At 48.1% G+C, this 17823-nt stretch overlaps 1 protein-coding gene across 1 annotated transcript; it reads left to right on the top strand.

Moving 5' to 3' along the window:
- The first annotated feature begins 3340 nt into the window (after window positions 1-3340).
- Window positions 3341-17631, top strand: LOC115121788 (dynein light chain 2, cytoplasmic). The gene is made up of 3 exons (XM_029650925.2): window positions 3341-3453; window positions 16818-16954; window positions 17018-17631. The coding sequence occupies exons 2-3, from the start codon at window positions 16823-16825 to the stop codon at window positions 17153-17155; spliced, it is 270 nt and encodes an 89-aa protein (XP_029506785.1). The 5' UTR covers window positions 3341-3453; window positions 16818-16822; the 3' UTR covers window positions 17156-17631.
- The last annotated feature ends 192 nt before the right edge of the window (window positions 17632-17823 follow it).

Genomic DNA, 17823 nt, shown 5'->3' on the forward strand with positions numbered 1-17823 from the left:
TGGGTCCCCCTCCTCTCTCTCCTCTCCTTCCTTGGGTCCCCCTCCTCTCTCTCCTCTCCTTCCTTGGGTCCCCCTCCTCTCTCTCCTCTCTTCCTTGGGTCCCCCTCCTCTCTCTCCTTCCTTGGGTCCCCTCCTCTCTCTCCTTCCTTGGGTCCCCCTCCTCTCTCTCCTCTCCTTCCTTGGGTCCCCCTCCTCTCTCTCCTCTCCTTCCTTGGGTCCCCCTCCTCTCTCTCCTCTCCTTCCTTGGGTCCCCCTCCTCTCTCCTCTCCTCTCCTTCCTTGGGTCCCCCTCCTCTCTCTCCTCTCCTTCCTTGGGTCCCCCTCCTCTCTCTCCTCTCCTTCCTTGGGTCCCCACGTCTCTCTCCTCTCCTTCCTTGGGTCCCCACGTCTCTCTCCTCTCCTTCCTTGGGTCCCCCTCCTCTCTCTCCTCTCCTTCCCCTTTCCCCTCTCTCTCTCTCCCTTCCTTGGGTCCCCCTCTCTCTCCTCTCCTTCCTTGGGTCCCCCTCCTCTCTCTCCTCTCCTTCCTTGGGTCCCCACGTCTCTCTCCTCTCCTTCCTTGGGTCCCCACCTCTCTCTCCTCTCCTTCCTTGGGTCCCCACGTCTCTCTCCTCTCCTTCCTTGGGTCCCCACGTCTCTCCTCTCCTTCCTTGGGTCCCCCACCTCTCTCTCCTCTCCTTCCTTGGGTCCCCACCTCTCTCTCCTCTCCTTCCTTGGGTCCCCCTCCTCTCTCTCCTTATTTCCTCTCCTTCCTCTGGTTTTCTATACACTTGCTTGTCAGAGCATAGCATGCCTCCTTTTCATCCACACTGGTGACAGTTTTGTATCATTTTTTAAAAATATATATATACTAAATATTTACTATAAAATAGTGTCTGTAATGGCATCACTGATTGGTTGGTTGTATTTTCTCTAGTCTTGGTTCAGAGTCAGATAACTTGTTTTTAAAATCAGGCAAGTCTTTTTTCATAGCTGACAGTCTGTTTATAGTGTGGCGTTTGCTGTATCAGGCGGAGTGATTCTAACCTGTTACTCCTTCCCTCTCTGTTGGTTTTGGGATCTGTCTCAAGGAGGGCTGTGATTGGAGGAGGGCTCTCTGTCTCCCCATCCCGGAGCCAATCAGACCATCAGGATCAGAGCAGGATTCAGGATTAGGATTAATGATGGAGAGAAAGGAAACCCGGATCGGGACCCCGGCCCCAGTCCACTGGAACCTATAAACTAGACCTTACTCAATTGGCTCTAAAACACACTAAATTCAGTTTTTAGTATTTTTTTCTCATGTGGAACCTCCAGCACCCGTCTGGGATCCAGTAGTTTTTTGGGTTTAAAAGAGGAGCTCAAAGCTGGGAGCAAAACCAGGAGTCTCAGGATGGAGGCGCGCGCGTAAGGAGAGCGGTAACTAGAGGAGTCTGGGAGGAGGGATCGAGGTGGCCGGGGGTGGGGGTGGTATGGGAGGAGGGATCGATGTGGTTGAGGGAGGGTCTGGGAGAAGGGATCAATGTGGAGGGGGTTGAGGGAGGGTCTGGGAGAAGGGATCAATGTGGGGGGGATTGAGGGAGGGTCATGTTTTTTAAGGTTTCCTCAGTAAGTTATGAGGATGATGGGATTGTTTCTCCAGTTGGTCACTTTTAATGTTTCAGCTCTTTCAATAAAGTCTGCCTTCTACAGTAGCTACAGTGTCTCTGTTTCCCTGTTTCAGCAACAGGACAATCAACACTTCACATATGTACAACATATCACAGGACATCGTTACAAGTTATAACAGACATATAGATCACTACTGTTAGTGTGGGGTTATGGTTTATAGTCTGTTAAGGAATCTGATGCTGGTTTGTTCTGCAGAGACAAGACATCTGTACCATCCATCCAGTAGCCACCCTGTTGTATTATAGACCTGTAGAATGATAGAGAAGTATCTTCAGACTACCATCCATCCAGTAGCCACCCTGTTGTATTATATACCTGTAGAATGATAGAGAAGTATCTTCAGACTACCATCCATCCAGTAGCCACCCTGTTGTATTATAGACCTGTAGAATGATAGAGAAGTATCTTCAGACTACCATCCATCCAGTAGCCACCCTGTTGTATTATATACCTGTAGAATGATAGAGAAGTATCTTCAGACTACCATCCATCCAGTAGCCACCCTGTTGTATTATAGACCTGTAGAATGATAGAGAAGTATCTTCAGACTACCATCCATCCAGTAGCCACCCTGTTGTATTATAGACCTGTAGAATGATAGAGAAGTATCTTCAGACAGACAAACCATATCTAGAAATATATCAGTCCCTCTGAATATGTATGCATCTTAAGTAAGTATTTCACTGTAAGGTTTACACCTGTTGTATTCGGTGCATGTGACAAATAACATTTGATTTGTTTGCCGGCCTGTCTGTCCGTCCCCTCTTGTCTGACAAGGTCTACCTGCCTGTCTGGCACCTCTGTCTACCTGTCTGTCTGCCTGTCTGGCACCTCTGTCTACCTGTCTGGCACCTCTGTCTGCCTGTCTGGCACCTCTGTCTACCTGCCTGTCTGGCACCTCTGTCTACCTGCCTGTCTGGCACCTCTGTCTACCTGTCTGTCTGGCACCTCTGTCTACCTGCCTGTCTGGCACCTCTGTCTACCTGCCTGTCTGGCACCTCTGTCTACCTGCCTGTCTGGCACCTCTGTCTACCTGTCTGTCTGGCACCTCTGTCTACCTGCCTGTCTGGCACCTCTGTCTACCTGTCTGGCACCTCTGTCTACCTGTCTGTCTGGCACCTCTGTCTACCTGTCTGTCTGGCACCTCTGTCTACCTGCCTGTCTGGCACCTCTGTCTACCTGTCTGTCTGCCTGTCTGGCACCTCTGTCTACCTGCCTGTCTGGCACCTCTGTCTACCTGCCTGTCTGGCACCTCTGTCTACCTGCCTGTCTGGCACCTCTGTCTAGCTGCCTGTCTGGCACCTCTGTCTACCTGCCTGTCTGGCACCTCTGTCTACCTGCCTGTCTGGCACCTCTGTCTACCTGTCTGTCTGGCACCTCTGTCTAGCTGCCTGGCACCTCTGTCTGCCTGTCTGGCATCTCTGTCTACCTGCCTGTCTTTCTACCATCTTTTCCCCAGCTGATCATAATTGTATCAGTTCGGGATAAATCACCTTCATGCCCGTCTCTCACCCGGGACACGGTGCATTCTGGGTGGAAACAAGATGCGGGCAGGAGCGCGCTAGTGAAAACGATCGCAACACGCGTGGGGGGGTTCGAAATAGCCAATCAGATCGTCAATGCAGTGCGGGGGGGGGGGTGCGGAGCAGCCAATCAGATCGTCAATGCAGTGCGGGGGGGCGTGGCATGTAAGTAACCGGTAAACACAGAACTCGAAACACGCACAACGGAGGTGAGAAAGGCAGACGTCCAGACCGAACTGCGTTGTTCAGCGCGTCTACTAAGCACAAGCGACAGCAGCAAGAGGGTGAGCGACGTTACATTTTTGTCTCTTCTGTTCTGCATGGAGCTGTGTTGAAACGGTCTGTTCTGGTATATGGAAGCAGCTGTGTTGAAACGGTCTGTTCTGGTATATGGAAGCAGCTGTGTTGAAACGGCCTGGTCTGGTATATGGAAGCAGCTGTGTTGAAACGGTCTGGTCTGGTATATGGAAGCAGCTGTGTTGAAACGGTATGGTCTGGTATATGGAAGCAGCTGTGTTGAAACGGCCTGGTCTGGTATATGGAAGCAGCTGTGTTGGAAACTGTTCTGGTATATGGAAGCAGCTGTGTTGAAACGGCCTGGTCTGGTATATGGAAGCAGCTGTGTTGAAACTGGTCTGGTATATGGAAGCAGCTGTGTTGAAGCAGCAGCTGTGTTGAAACGGCCTGGTCTGGTATATGGAAGCAGCTGTGTTGATGGTCTGGTATATGGAAGCAGCTGTGTTGAAACGGTCTGGTCTGGTATATGGAAGCAGCTGGGTTGAAACGGTCTGGTCTGGTATATGGAAGCAGCTGTGTTGAATCGGTCTGGTATATGGAAGCAGCTGTGTTGAATCGGTCTGGTATATGGAATCAGCTGTGTTGAAACGGTATGGTCTGGTGTATGGAATCAGCATGGTCTGGTATATGGAATCCGCTGGGTTGAAACGGTATGTGACTGTTAGTCTTAGTTGACTAGCTAGCAAGGGTTAGTAACAAGGGTTAGCTCTTATCCAGAGCGACTTACAAATTGGTGCATAACCTAACCGATAGAACTAACAACCAGTCTGCTTCTCTAAACCTAACCGATAGAACTAACAACCAGGTTTAGTGGAAGGATGAATTAGTATGAATTTACTTATGTAAATCTGTATGAAAACATGTAACTTCTAAATGTGTGCTTGTTTTATTTGGCAAAAATGGCATAAGCAGGATAAACGCCTCTGCCGAATGAACTCTGAGTACCAAGTCATTCATTATTGACCAGGTAATGTAAAGGGCATCAGCGTTTATCCCTTCCATGTACAGAGCCTTCAGAACGTTTTCATACCTCTTGACCTATACCACGTTACAGCCTGAATTCAAAGTGGGTTAAATACTTTTTTTTCATCCATCTACACATAATACCCCACAATGACAACAAGTTTCATAGAAAATTAAATACAGAAATATCACATTTACGTAACACTCCAAAATGAGCTCGGTGCATCCAATTGATTTGAATCATTCTTGAGGTGTCACTACAACTTGGAGTCCACCTGTGGCCAATTAAATTGATTGGACATGATTTGGAAAGAAACACCTGTGTATATAGAACTCCCACAGTTGACAGTGCATGTCAGAGCAGAAACTATTATGACGCCCAAGGAACTGTGTAGCTCTTTGAGAGAATTGTGATGAGGCATATGTAAGGGTATAAAGCAATTAATAGAGTTTAAAGTTTGAGAGCACAGTGGTCTCCATCGGGAAATTGATAAAATATGTAACTACCCAGACTCTGCCTACAGCTGGCCGTTCGACCAAACTGGGCTAGAAGGACCTTGGTCAGGGAGGTGACCAATGACCGCTCTGGCAGAACTACAGAGTTCTTGTCTGAGATGGGAGAACCTGCCAGAAGGACAACAGTCTCTACAGCACTTCACCAATCTGGGCTTTATGGGGGAGTAACCAGACGGAAGCCACTCCTGAGAAAAATGCACATGACGGTACACCTGGTTTTTGCAAAAAGGCACGTGGAAGACTGAGCATAAGACAAGATTCTGTAGTCTGACACAAATATAGCGCTTTGCATCCAAAGAGTTACGTCTGGAGAAAACCAGGCACAAAATCCTCAACCATCGAACACCATCCCTACCGTGAAGCATTGTGGTGGAATAATTTGCAACACTCACTACAGAGATCCAAACTGCCTCTGAAAGCAATGTCAGCACAATGACTATTCTTCAGAAGCTTCATGAAATGGGTTTTCATGGCCGAGCAGCCGCACACAAGCCTAAGATCACCATGCGCAATGCCAAGCATCAGCTGGAGTGGTGTGAACACTCGCCGCCATTGGACTCTGGAGCAGTGGAAACGTGTTCTCTGGAGTGATGAATCACGCTGCACCATCTGGCAGCCCGACGATGCCAGGAGAACGCTACCTGCCCCAATGCATAGTGCCTACTGTACATTTTGTTGGAGGAGGAATAATGGTCTGGGGCTGTTTTTCATGGTTCAGGCCCCTTAGTTCCAGGGAAGGGAAATCCTAACGTTACAGCAGATGAGTCTGTGCTTCCAGCTGGAAACAGTTTGAGGAAGGCCCTTTCCTATTTCAGTATGACAATGCCCTCGTGCACAAAGCGAAGTCCGTACAAAAATGGTACGACCATCTATTCTATGTTCAACAACGTGTTATTGATTGCCTAATTGCTCAAGTGATAATGTTTTGTTTGTCAATTCGTTTTGGATCGTTTGTTCTGTGCAAACATTTGCAAATGCATCAGAGCAACAAAGTGATCATCTCTCCAACTCAATCAAATGTATTTATAAAGCCCTTCCTACATCAGTTGATGTCATAAAGTGGTGTACAGAAACCCAGCCTAAAACCCCAAACAGCAAGCAATGCAGGTGTAGAAGCACGGTGGCTTGGAAAAACTCCCTGGAAAGGCCAAAACCTAGAGAGGAACCAGGCTATGTGCTGGGGGGAGAGGAACCAGGCTCTGGGTGACCAGTCCTCTTCTGGCTGTGCTGGGGGGAGAGGAACCAGGCTCTGGGTGACCAGTCCTCTTCTGGCTGTGCTGGGGGGAGAGGAACCAGGCTGAGGGGTGGCCAGTCCTCTTCTGGCTGTGCTGGGGGGAGAGGAACCAGGCTCTGAGGGGTGGCCAGTCCTCTTCTGGCTGTGCTGGGGGGAGAGGAACCAGGCTCTGCAGGGTGACCAGTCCTCTTCTGGCTGTGCTGGGGGGAGAGGAACCAGGCTCTGGGGGGTGGCCAGTCCTCTTCTGGCTGTGCTGGTGGGAGAGGAACCAGGCTCTGTGGGGTGACCAGTCCTCTTCTGGCTGTACTGGGAGAAGATAAGAGTGCATGGCCATTTTTGTTAAAGCCAGAACGTTCAAGATGTTCAAACGTAAATAGACTCTCAGCAGGGTCAGATCTCATATGATCTCATTCTAAAATCTGACCTCACCACTGGGGGGAAAAAACTGATGCAAAACAAATCTATTGTTGTGACTTCCTGGACATACCATTTGGTATTGAAACCAAACCATATGATTTTAATGAAAGATATTAATGAACATGTGAGTGTAAGAAGCACACATTTCAAATAGTCTACATATCATATTAAACAGCATATAGACACACTAAATAGGTTGGAAGCCAGACAGGAAGCCTAAGAAGGAACTAAAATGTTTTAATTCAGTTTCAAGGCTATAACCCACAAAGAAATACTTTGAAGCATTAGTGATGGTGACACAGTAGCCTGTTAAGGACAAAGCGCTCAGTATTTAAACATTTTGTTGTGTTGTCATTATAGTCTATACATTTCACATCTAGACTGTGACTTAGAAATAAACACCATTTTAAACCAAAAATGACTTTGGCATTTGCATTAATTTGGCCAGTTTGTACCTTCAGGCTCATGTGATAGTGCCTGGAGAGCTGGCCAGCAGTGGAGAATACCCCTCTCCCCACTTGGAGAATACCCCTCTCCCCACTTGGAGAATACCCCTCTCCCCACTTGGAGAATACCCCTCTCCCCACTTGGAGAATACCCCTCTCCCCACTTGGAGAATACCCCTCTCCCCACCTGGAGAATACCCCTCTCCCCACCTGGAGAATACCCCTCTCCCCACCTGGAGAATACCCCTCTCTCCACCTGTAGAGGCACTGGGGAATAACAACACCCTTTTGGCCACTATCCAGGCTGGGCAGAGTTGTTTTAAACATTTTCTATAGGTAGGCCTGAAGGTTTAGACAAAATAAACCAATCAAAACTAAGCTTCTTGAATGTGGGAATAGGCCAGGCCTATGAAGTCATCTGAGCGCGACGTCTGTTTCTTGTTGACCGCTGAACGAGAGACCGTGGTTTATTGTTTTGTAAAGCTGACAGTGTTTTTATATACTTTTGTTGGATCCTGCGTCTCTGTTGGGCTTAGTTGCTGTGAGCGCTGCTGTCTGTCCCAGGATCCTGCCAAATTCTGCATATGGAAGCCCAGCTAGCCTATTTGGCTCGGCGGTCTCAAATGCAGGTTGCTGTTGAACGTTTCCAGCACTGCAGGAGCTGTTTGCTTTGTTCCAGGACAATGTGGACCGCACTGACTTTCAATGTAGCAACTGCTTGCTTGTGGAGGACGACAGGATGGCTAAGTGGCTACTCTTAGCAAGCATGTAGCAAACCTACACTAGCTACGGGGGAGTCCACGCCCGCCTACTTTTTCTTCCACCCCAGTAGCCGGATTCCACTCTGGTCTGGAAGTGTCGCCAGCGTGTCGGCTCGCCACAGCTGACTGGCCGGTGCTGAGCAGGATTCCATCCCCGACGGGTTCTTCTCTTTCTTTGGAGGACGGCGCTGTCCTCTGCCCAACCAACCAGCCATGGAGATGCGTCACTCGCAGTGGAAGTCGAAGAAAGTGTCCTCTGGCAACAGGGGTGTCCTTGGAGATGTTGAGCCCGGACCTGACACAGACCAGAAATGGCTTTGCCGCCCTGGATCCAGAGGCTCCGGCGCCTTCTTCCTTGGGGGCTTCCCATTCAAGATCGAATCAGAAGGCCGACGGTACCTATGTCTTCGTCCTCTTCTGTTTCCCTCTCCGGTGGCTTCTACCTCTGGTTCAGATTCTCGGAGCTCCCACCCTCATCAGACCAGCTGTCATCATAGGCAGCTCCATGGTGAGAAACAGCTTGGTCCCAAGGCAAAAACCCTGTGCTACCCAGGAACACGAGTACAGGACATAAGGCTGCTTCAGACTGTTCTACCACAGGAGCACGAGTACAGGACAAAACAAGGCTGCTTCCTACTGTTCTTCCACAGATGCCGGGAGCTGACACTGTCGTAGTCCATGTGGGGTCAAACGACATCAGGAGGGCTAGCTCGGAACATCTGGAAAATGGATTTTAACCTCTAGCGACGAGCAATCCTGTAGCCGCGCCCTCAGAGCATGCGCAGACCAGCTGGCCGGTGTGTTTACGGACATATTCAATCAATCCCTATACCAGTCTGCTGTTCCCACATGCTTCAAGAGGGCCACCATTGTTCCTGTTCCCAAGAAAGCTAAGGTAACTGAGCTAAACGACTACCGCCCCGTAGCACTCACTTCCGTCATCATGAAGTGCTTTGAGAGACTAGTCAAGGACCATATCACCTCCACCCTACCTGACACCCTAGACCCACTCCAATTTGCTTACCGCCCAAATAGGTCCACAGACGATGCAATCTCAACCACACTGCACACTGCCCTAACCCATCTGGACAAGAGGAATACCTATGTGAGAATGCTGTTCATCGACTACAGCTCGGCATTCAACACCATAGTACCCTCCAAGCTCGTCATCAAGCTCGAGACCCTGGGTCTCGACCCCGCCCTGTGCAACTGGGTACTGGACTTCCTGACGGGCCGCCCCAGGTGGTGAGGGTAGGCAACAACATCTCCTCCCCGCTGATCCTCAACACGGGGGCCCCACAAGGGTGTGTTCTGAGCCCTCTCCTGTACTCCCTGTTCACCCACGACTGCGTGGCCACGCACGCCTCCAACTCAATCATCAAGTTTGCGGACGACACAACAGTGGTAGGCTTGATTACCAACAACGACGAGACTGCCTACAGGGAGGAGGTGAGGGCCCTCGGAGTGTGGTGTCAGGAAAATAACCTCACACTCAACGTCAACAAAACTAAGGAGATGATTGTGGACTTCAGGAAACAGCAGAGGGAACATCCCCCCCCCCCTATCCACATCTCGATGGAACAGTAGTGGAGAGGGTAGCAAGTTTTAAGTTCCTCGGCATACACATCACAGACAAACTGAATTGGTCCACTCACACAGACAGCGTCGTGAAGAAGGCGCAGCAGCGCCTCTTCAACCTCAGGAGGCTGAAGAAATTCGGCTTGTCACCAAAAGCACTCACAAACTTCTACAGATGCACAATCGAGAGCATCCTGGCGGGCTGTATCACCGCCTGGTACGGCAACTGCTCCGCCCTCAACCGTAAGGCTCTCCAGAGGGTAGTGAGGTCTGCACAACGCATCACCGGGGGCAAACTACCTGCCCTCCAGGACACCTACACCACCCAATGTTACAGGAAGGCCATAAAGATCATCAAGGACATCAACCACCCGAACCACTGCCTGTTCACCCTGCTATCATCCAGAAGGCGAGGTCAGTACAGGTGCATCAAAGCTGGGACCGAGAGACTGAAAAACAGCTTCTATCTCAAGGCCATCAGACTGTTAAACAGCCACCACTAACATTGAGTGGCTGCTGCCAACACACTGTCATTGACACTGACCCAACTCCAGCCACTTTAATAATGGGAATTGATGGGAAATGATGTAAATATATCACTAGCCACTTTAAACAATGCTACCTTATATAATGTTACTTACCCTACATTATTCATCTCATATGCATACGTATATACTGTACTCTATATCATCGACTGCATCCTTATGTAATACATGTATCACTAGCCACTAACTATGCCACTTTGTTTACTTTGTTTACATACTCATCTCATATGTATATACTGTACTCGATACCATCTACTGTATGCTGCCCTGTACCATCACTCATTCATATATCCTTATGTACATATTCTTTATCCCCTTACACTGTGTATAAGACAGTAGTTTTGGAATTGTTAGTTAGATTACTTGTTGGTTATTACTGCATTGTCGGAACTAGAAGCACAAGCATTTCGCTACACTCTCATTAACATCTGCTAACCATGTGTATGTGACAAATAAAATTTGATTTGATCCGGGAGCGTAATCATAGCCTCAAGTGCATTACCATAACGCAACGTTTCCTATTCATGAAAATCGCAAATGAAATAAATATATTCAAACACAAGCTTAGCCTTTTGTTAACAACACTGTCATCTCAGATTTTCAAAATATGCATTACAGCCAACGCTAGACAAGCATTTGTGTAAGTTTAGCATGGCATAATGCTATGCTAGGCTGTGCTGGCAGCAGGCAACATTTTCACAAAAATAAGAAAAGCAACCAAATTACATTGACTTTTGATGAACTTCAGATGCTTTCACTCAGGAGACTCTCAGTTAGATAGTAAATGTTCCTTTTTCCAAAAATAATATTTTTGTAGGCGAAAAACGTATTGTTTGTTCATCCTGCTTGGCTGAGAAATCGACTGAAAATACTTAAACTATAACGCCAAACTTTTTGCAAAATTTGCTCCATAATATCGACAGAAACACTGAAAACGTTGTTTAGGATCCATCCTCAAGGTGTTTTTAACATATGTATTCGATAATATATCCGTGGAGGCAGTTGGTTTCTCATAAGAAACGATTGGAAAGATGGCTACCTCAGTATTTTACGCAAGGTTTTCTCCGGGAGACACCATGCCTTCTCTCCCTATATGGTCTCTTACAGCCATTCTCCAATGGAAATGCCTAAAAAGATGTCACAATGCTGCAGACACGTAAACTGACTCCTAGCTCCTTCACAGCCATATAAGGAGTCATTAGCATGAGGTGGTTTAAAAAAATGCAGCACTTCCTGATTGGATTTTTATCTGGGTTTTGCCTGTAACATCAGTTCTGTGGCACTCGCAGACAATATCCTTGCAGTTTTGGAAACGTCAGAGTTTTGTTTCCAAAGCTGTCAATTATATGCATAGTCGAGCATCTTTTTGTGACAAAATATCTTGTTTAAAACGGGAACGTTTTTCATCCAAAAATTAAAATAGCACCCCTATATCCAAGAAGTTAAAGAACTGATTTTAGCATTAAGAGTCCCAAAAACAGGCAATTTCAGGTCCACTACCATCGTGGCGGCTGCGTAGCCTAGTGGTTAGAGCGTTGGACTTAGTAACCGGAAGGTTGCAAGTTCAAATCCCCGAGCTGACAAGGTACAAATCTGTCGTTCTGCCCCTGAACAGGCAGTTAACCCACTGTTCCTAGGCCGTCATTGAAAATAAGAATTTGTTCTTAACTGACTATAAGTTAAATAAAGGTAAAATAAACATCTTTGTGCCGCGGGTGTGAAAGATTCTGCAGGCTACTGGCATTACACTTCTGGCTAAAATATTACTTTAGGGAGTCACTTATAGATACTAAACTGCTTGGAGTAACCCTGGATTGTTAACTGTCATGGTCAAAACATATTGATACAACAGTAGCTAAGACAGGGAGAAGTCTGTCCATAATAAAGCGTTGCTCTACCTTCTTAACAGCACTATCAACAAGTCAGGTCCTACAAGGCCCTAGTTCTGTCACACTTGGACTACAGTTGAGTAGTGTGGTCAGGTGCCACAAAGAGGGACTTAGGAAAATTGCAGTTGGCTCAGAACACGGCAGCACGGCTGGTCCTTGGATGTACACCAAGCTAACATTAATGACATGCATGTCAATCTTTCATGGTTCAAAGTGGAAGAGATTGACTTCATTACTTGTTTTTGTAGGTGTTGACAAGCTGAATGCACCAAGCTGTCTGTCTAAACTACTGGCACACAGCTCAGACACCTATGCATACCCCACAAGACATGTCACCAAAGGTCTCTTCACAGTCCCCAAGTCCAGAACAGACTATGGGAGGCACACAGTACTAAACTCAGCAAAAAAAGAAACCACCTCTTACTGTCAACTGCATTTATTTTCAGCAAACTTAACATGTGTAAGTATTTGTATGAACATAAGATTTAACAACTGAGGCATAAACTGAACAAGTGAATAATGTGTCCCTGAACAAAGGGGGGTGTCAAAAGTAAAAGTCAGTATCTGGTGTGGCCACCAGCTGCATTAAGTACTGCAGTGCATCTCCTTCTCATGGACTGCACCAGATTTGCCAGTTCTTGCTGTGAGATGTTACCCCACTCTTCCACCAAGGCACCTGCAAGTTCCCAGACATTTCTGGGGGGGGAATGGCCCTAGCCCTCACCCTCTGCTCCAACAGGTCCCAGACGTGCTCAATGGGATTGAGATCCGGGCTTTTCTATGGCTGGCTATGGCAGAACACTGACATTCCTGTTTTGCAGGAAATCACACACAGAACGAGAAGTATGGCTGGTGGCATTGTCAAGCTGGAGGGTCATATCAGGATGCAGGAAGGGTACCACACGAGGGAGGAGGATGTCTTCCCTGTAATGCACAGGGTTGAGATTTCCTGCAATGCCAACAAGCTCAGTCCGATGATGCTGTGACACACCGCCCCAGACCATGACAGACCCTCCATCTCCAAATTGATACCGCTCAGAGTACAAGCCTCGGTGTAAAGCTCATTCCTTCGACGATAAATGCGAATCCGACCATCACCCCTGGTGAGACAACCGCGACTCGTCAGTGAAGACTTTTTGCCAGTCCTGTCTGGTCCAGCGACGGTGGTTTTGTGCTCATCGAAACAACATACTAGTACATAACCAAATGGTCCCCCTGTCTGGTGAGGACCAGCCTTACAACAGAGGCTGGACTGAAGGCTTTTAGGCCTATCAGCCTATTGCGGACAATCTGAGAAGTGATGGAGGGATTGTGCATTCCTGGTGTAACTCGGGCAGTTGTTGTTGCCATCCTGTACCTCTCCCGCAGGTGTGATGTTCGGATGTACCGATCCTGTGCAGGTGTTGTTACACGTGGTCTGCCACTGCGAGGACGATCAGCTGTCTGTCCTGTCTCCCTGTAGCGCTGTCTTAGGCGTCTCACAGTACGGACATTGCAATTTATTGCCCTGCCCACATCTGCAGTCCTCAATCCTCCTTGCAACATGCCTAAGGCACGTTCGCGCAGATGAGCAAGGGACCCTGGGCATCTTTCTTTTGGTGTTTTTCAGTGGCCGTAGAAAGGCCTCTTTAGTGTCATAAGTTTTCATAACTGTAACCTTTAATTGCCTAAGCTGTTAGTGTCTTAATGACCGTTCCACAGGTTCATGTTCATTCATTGTTTATGGTTCATTGAACAAGCATGGGAAACGCATGGGAAAAGACCTGAAGTTTTTGGGATTTTTACGTATTCTTTGAAAGACATTGTCCTGGAAAAGGTCCGTTCTTTTTTTGACGAGTTTATAAAGCGCCACATGGAACTCTGTTCCACATCAGGTAACTGATGCAGCAGTAGAATCAGATTTAAAAATACACCTTATGGAACAGCGGGGACTGTGAAGCAAGACAAACCGGCTCAGACACATGCATACACACACTGTGAAGAGACCGACACAAAGGTAGACCCATGCATACGCACACATTGATATTGTCGTATGGTGGTATTTAACATGCTGTGTTGTGGATATGTGGTGGTGTAGGGGTGTTATGTGATGTACAGTTTTATCTTAAGTTCATTCAGTACAAACAGTTCACTGTTTTATATGTAATGTGGACGCTTTGGTGTGTCTGGACCCCAGGAAGAGTAGCTGCTGCTTGGGCAGGAAGTAATGGAGATCCATTAAAAATAACAGGAAGAGTAGCTGCTGCCTTGACAGGAACTAATGGGGATCCATAATAAATACAATTGGCATAGCATCGTTCGGGTTAGGGAGGGATTGGCCGGTAGGGATATCCTTGTCTCATCGCGCACTAGCGACTCCTGTGGTGGGCCGGGCGCAGTGCACGCTAACCAAGGTTGCCAGTTGCACGGTGTTTCCTCCGACACATTGGTGCGGCTGGCTTCCGGGTTGGATGCGCGCTGTGTTAAGAAGCAGTGCGGCTTGGTTGGGTTGTGTATCGGAGGACGCATGACTTTCAACCTTTGTCTCTCCCGAGCCCGTACAGGAGTTGTAGCGATGAGACAAGATAGTAACTACTAACAATTGGATACCACGAAATTGGGAAGGAAAATGGGGGTAAAAATTTTAAAATGTGTGTAGTAGACCCACTGAAGGACCAACCCCACAGACAATCGGCAGAGGAAATTCAAATATAATTGTACTCCTTGCTGTCCCCAGTCCACCTGGCCATGCTGCTGCTCCAGTTTCAACTGTTCTGCCTTACTATTATTCAACCATGCTGGTCATTTATGAACATTTGAACATCTTGGCCATGTTCTGTTATAATCTCCACCTGGCACAGCCAGAAGAGGACTGGCCACCCCACATAGCCTGGTTCCTCTCTAGGTTTCTTCCTAGGTTTTGGCCTTTCTAGGGAGTTTTTCCTAGCCACCGTGCTTTTACACCTGCATTGCTTGCTGTTTGGGGTTTTAGGCTGGGTTTCTGTACAGCACTTTGAGATATCAGCTGATGTACGAAGGGCTATATAAATAAATTTGATTTGATATTCAATGTTCGTGACGGACAAGGGCCAGACTGGGCCCAGGTTCTGGTCAGAAGTAGGGCGCTAGTCGGCCAGACTGGGCCCAGGTTCTGGTCAGAAGTAGGGCGCTAGTCGGCCAGACTGGGCCCAGGTTCTGGTCAGAAGTAGTGCACTGTATATAATAAGGTTCCATTGGTAGGTAGACAGACGGTTGTCACAAAACCACCTCCGTTATTACACTATAATAGTGCAGGAGGTGTTCGCCAAGCTTCTCTGTATGTCTCTTACATACCTGTTCAACAGCAGACTCCTTTACCCTCTCTCCAGTCCCACTGCTTACGATACCATCACATCAGACTCCTCTACCCTCTCTCCAGTCCCCCTGCTTACGATACCATCACATCAGACTCCTCTACCCTCTACCCTCTCTCCAGTCCCACTGCTTACGATACCATCACATCAGACTCCTCTACCCTCTACCCTCTCTCCAGTCCCACTGCTTACGATACCATCACATCAGACTCCTTTACCCTCTACCCTCTCTCCAGTCCCCCTGCTTACAGTCCCCCCTCTCTCCAGTCCCCCTGCTTACGATACCATCACAGCAGACTCCTCTACCCTCTACCCTCTCTCCAGTCCCACTGCTTACGATACCATCACAGCAGACTCCTCTACCCTCTCTCCAGTCCCACTGCTTACGATACCATCATAGCAGACTCCTCTACCCTCTACCAGTCCCCTCTCTCCAGTCCCCTGCTTACGATACCATCATAGCAGACTCCTCTACCCTCCTCCAGTCCCCTGCTTACGATACCATCACAGCAGACTCCTCTACCCTCTACCCTCTCTCCAGTCCCACTGCTTACGATACCATCACATCAGACTCCTCTACCCTCTCTCTCTCCAGTCCCACTGCTTACGATACCATCATAGCAGACTCCTTTACCCCCTCTCTCCAGTCCCCCTGCTTACGATACCATCATAGCAGACTCCTCTCTACCCTCTCTCCAGTCCCACTGCTGCTACGCAGACTACCATCATAGCAGACTCCATCATACCTCTCTCTCAGTCCCCCTGCTTACGATACCATCATAGCAGACTCCCTCTCTCCAGTCCCTCTACCCATCTCAGACTCCAGTCCCCCTGCTTACGATACCATCAGACTCCTCTATCAGACTCCATCTCAGACCCTCTCTCCAGTCCCCCTGCTTACGATACCATCATAGCAGACTCCTCTACCCTCTCTCCAGTCCCACTGCTTACGATACCATCACATCAGACTCCTTTACCCTCTACCCTCTCTCCAGTCCCCCTGCTTACGATACCATCATAGCAGACTCCTTTACCCTCTCTCCAGTCCCACTGCTTACGATACCATCATAGCAGACTCCTCTACCCTCTCTCCAGTCCCCCTGCTTACGATACCATCATAGCAGACTCCTCTACCCTCTACCCTCTCTCCAGTCCCCCTGCTTACGATACCATCACATCAGACTCCTCTACCCTCTCTCCAGTCCCCCTGCTTACGATACCATCATAGCAGACTCCTCTACCCTCTCTCCAGTCCCACTGCTTACGATACCATCACATCAGACTCCTTTACCCTCTACCCTCTCTCCAGTCCCACTGCTTACGATACCATCACATCAGACTCCTCTACCCTCTACCCTCTCTCCAGTCCCACTGCTTACGATACCATCACATCAGACTCCTCTACCCTCTACCCTCTCTCCAGTCCCACTGCTTACGATACCATCACATCAGACTCCTCTACCCTCTACCCTCTCTCCAGTCCCACTGCTTACGATACCATCACATCAGACTCCTTTACCCTCTACCCTCTCTCCAGTCCCACTGCTTAAATCTGCAATATTTTAGTTTTTGTGTGACCTGACAATTCAAAATTTTAGGAACCAGGAAATGGCGACGCGATTTCTCCGTAGTGTATCTTTTAACTAACCTTCTTCTCCCTCCCCCTCTAGTCACCATGACCGACAGGAAGGCTGTCATAAAGAATGCCGACATGTCAGAGGACATGCAGCAGGATGCTGTGGACTGTGCCACTCAGGCCATGGAGAAATACAACATTGAGAAGGACATCGCTGCTTACATCAAGAAGGTAGCTAACCAGACAGACATCCTTACCGTGTGTGTTTTCTAAATGTTCCCTGTTTTGTTCCAGGAGTTTGACAAGAAGTACAACCCCACGTGGCATTGCATTGTGGGTAGAAACTTTGGCAGCTACGTGACACATGAAACCAAACACTTCATCTACTTCTACCTGGGCCAGGTGGCCATCCTGCTCTTCAAGTCTGGTTGAACCCCTACACCTTAACCACCTGACGTCTACCTGGGTCATCCTCCAGCTCTCTCTCCTCCCGTCTCCACTGACCGAGGCAGGCCGCTACTCCTCCCCTGGATTGTGATGCATTGATGGTTGTGGCCACACACACATTGAAGAGTTCTAGATGATTCTCCATTGTGTCTGTGGGGTGCTGCATGGGCCATGTACATGGTGTGTATCTGTTGCAGTATAATTAACATGATGGGATACACCCTGTCCCTATACACTATTCCTTATGTAGTGCACTACTTTTGACCAGGGCCTATGGGGGGCATTTGGGACACAACTAATGACTACATGTGTATATTTTGCAGTATGAGAAAATTGCTACACAGTTGCTGAAGGCAACTAGAGATTATTATGTTAAAATGCGTTTGTTTTGCTTTGCACTGCTGTATAAAATGCTTTGACTGTTGGTTCATAAAGATTTGTTCAACACTATTTAAAAGGAACATGGACTAGTGATTTACTGGGGGTGTGTCATCTCTCATCATTCATGGCAAAGATACAGAACACCTTCTATTGCCTGTGGAGAGATTCAGGTCATCTCTTTCTCCAAGCTTGTGCCTGGGCGTCATGGATAAGAGCCAGGCAACTCATGATCCATCCTATGGATACACCAAAAGCCTGTATCAAGAATTACC

The sequence above is a fragment of the Oncorhynchus nerka genome, linkage group LG10 (assembly GCF_034236695.1).
Source record: "Oncorhynchus nerka isolate Pitt River linkage group LG10, Oner_Uvic_2.0, whole genome shotgun sequence".
Taxonomy (NCBI): domain Eukaryota; kingdom Metazoa; phylum Chordata; class Actinopteri; order Salmoniformes; family Salmonidae; genus Oncorhynchus; species Oncorhynchus nerka.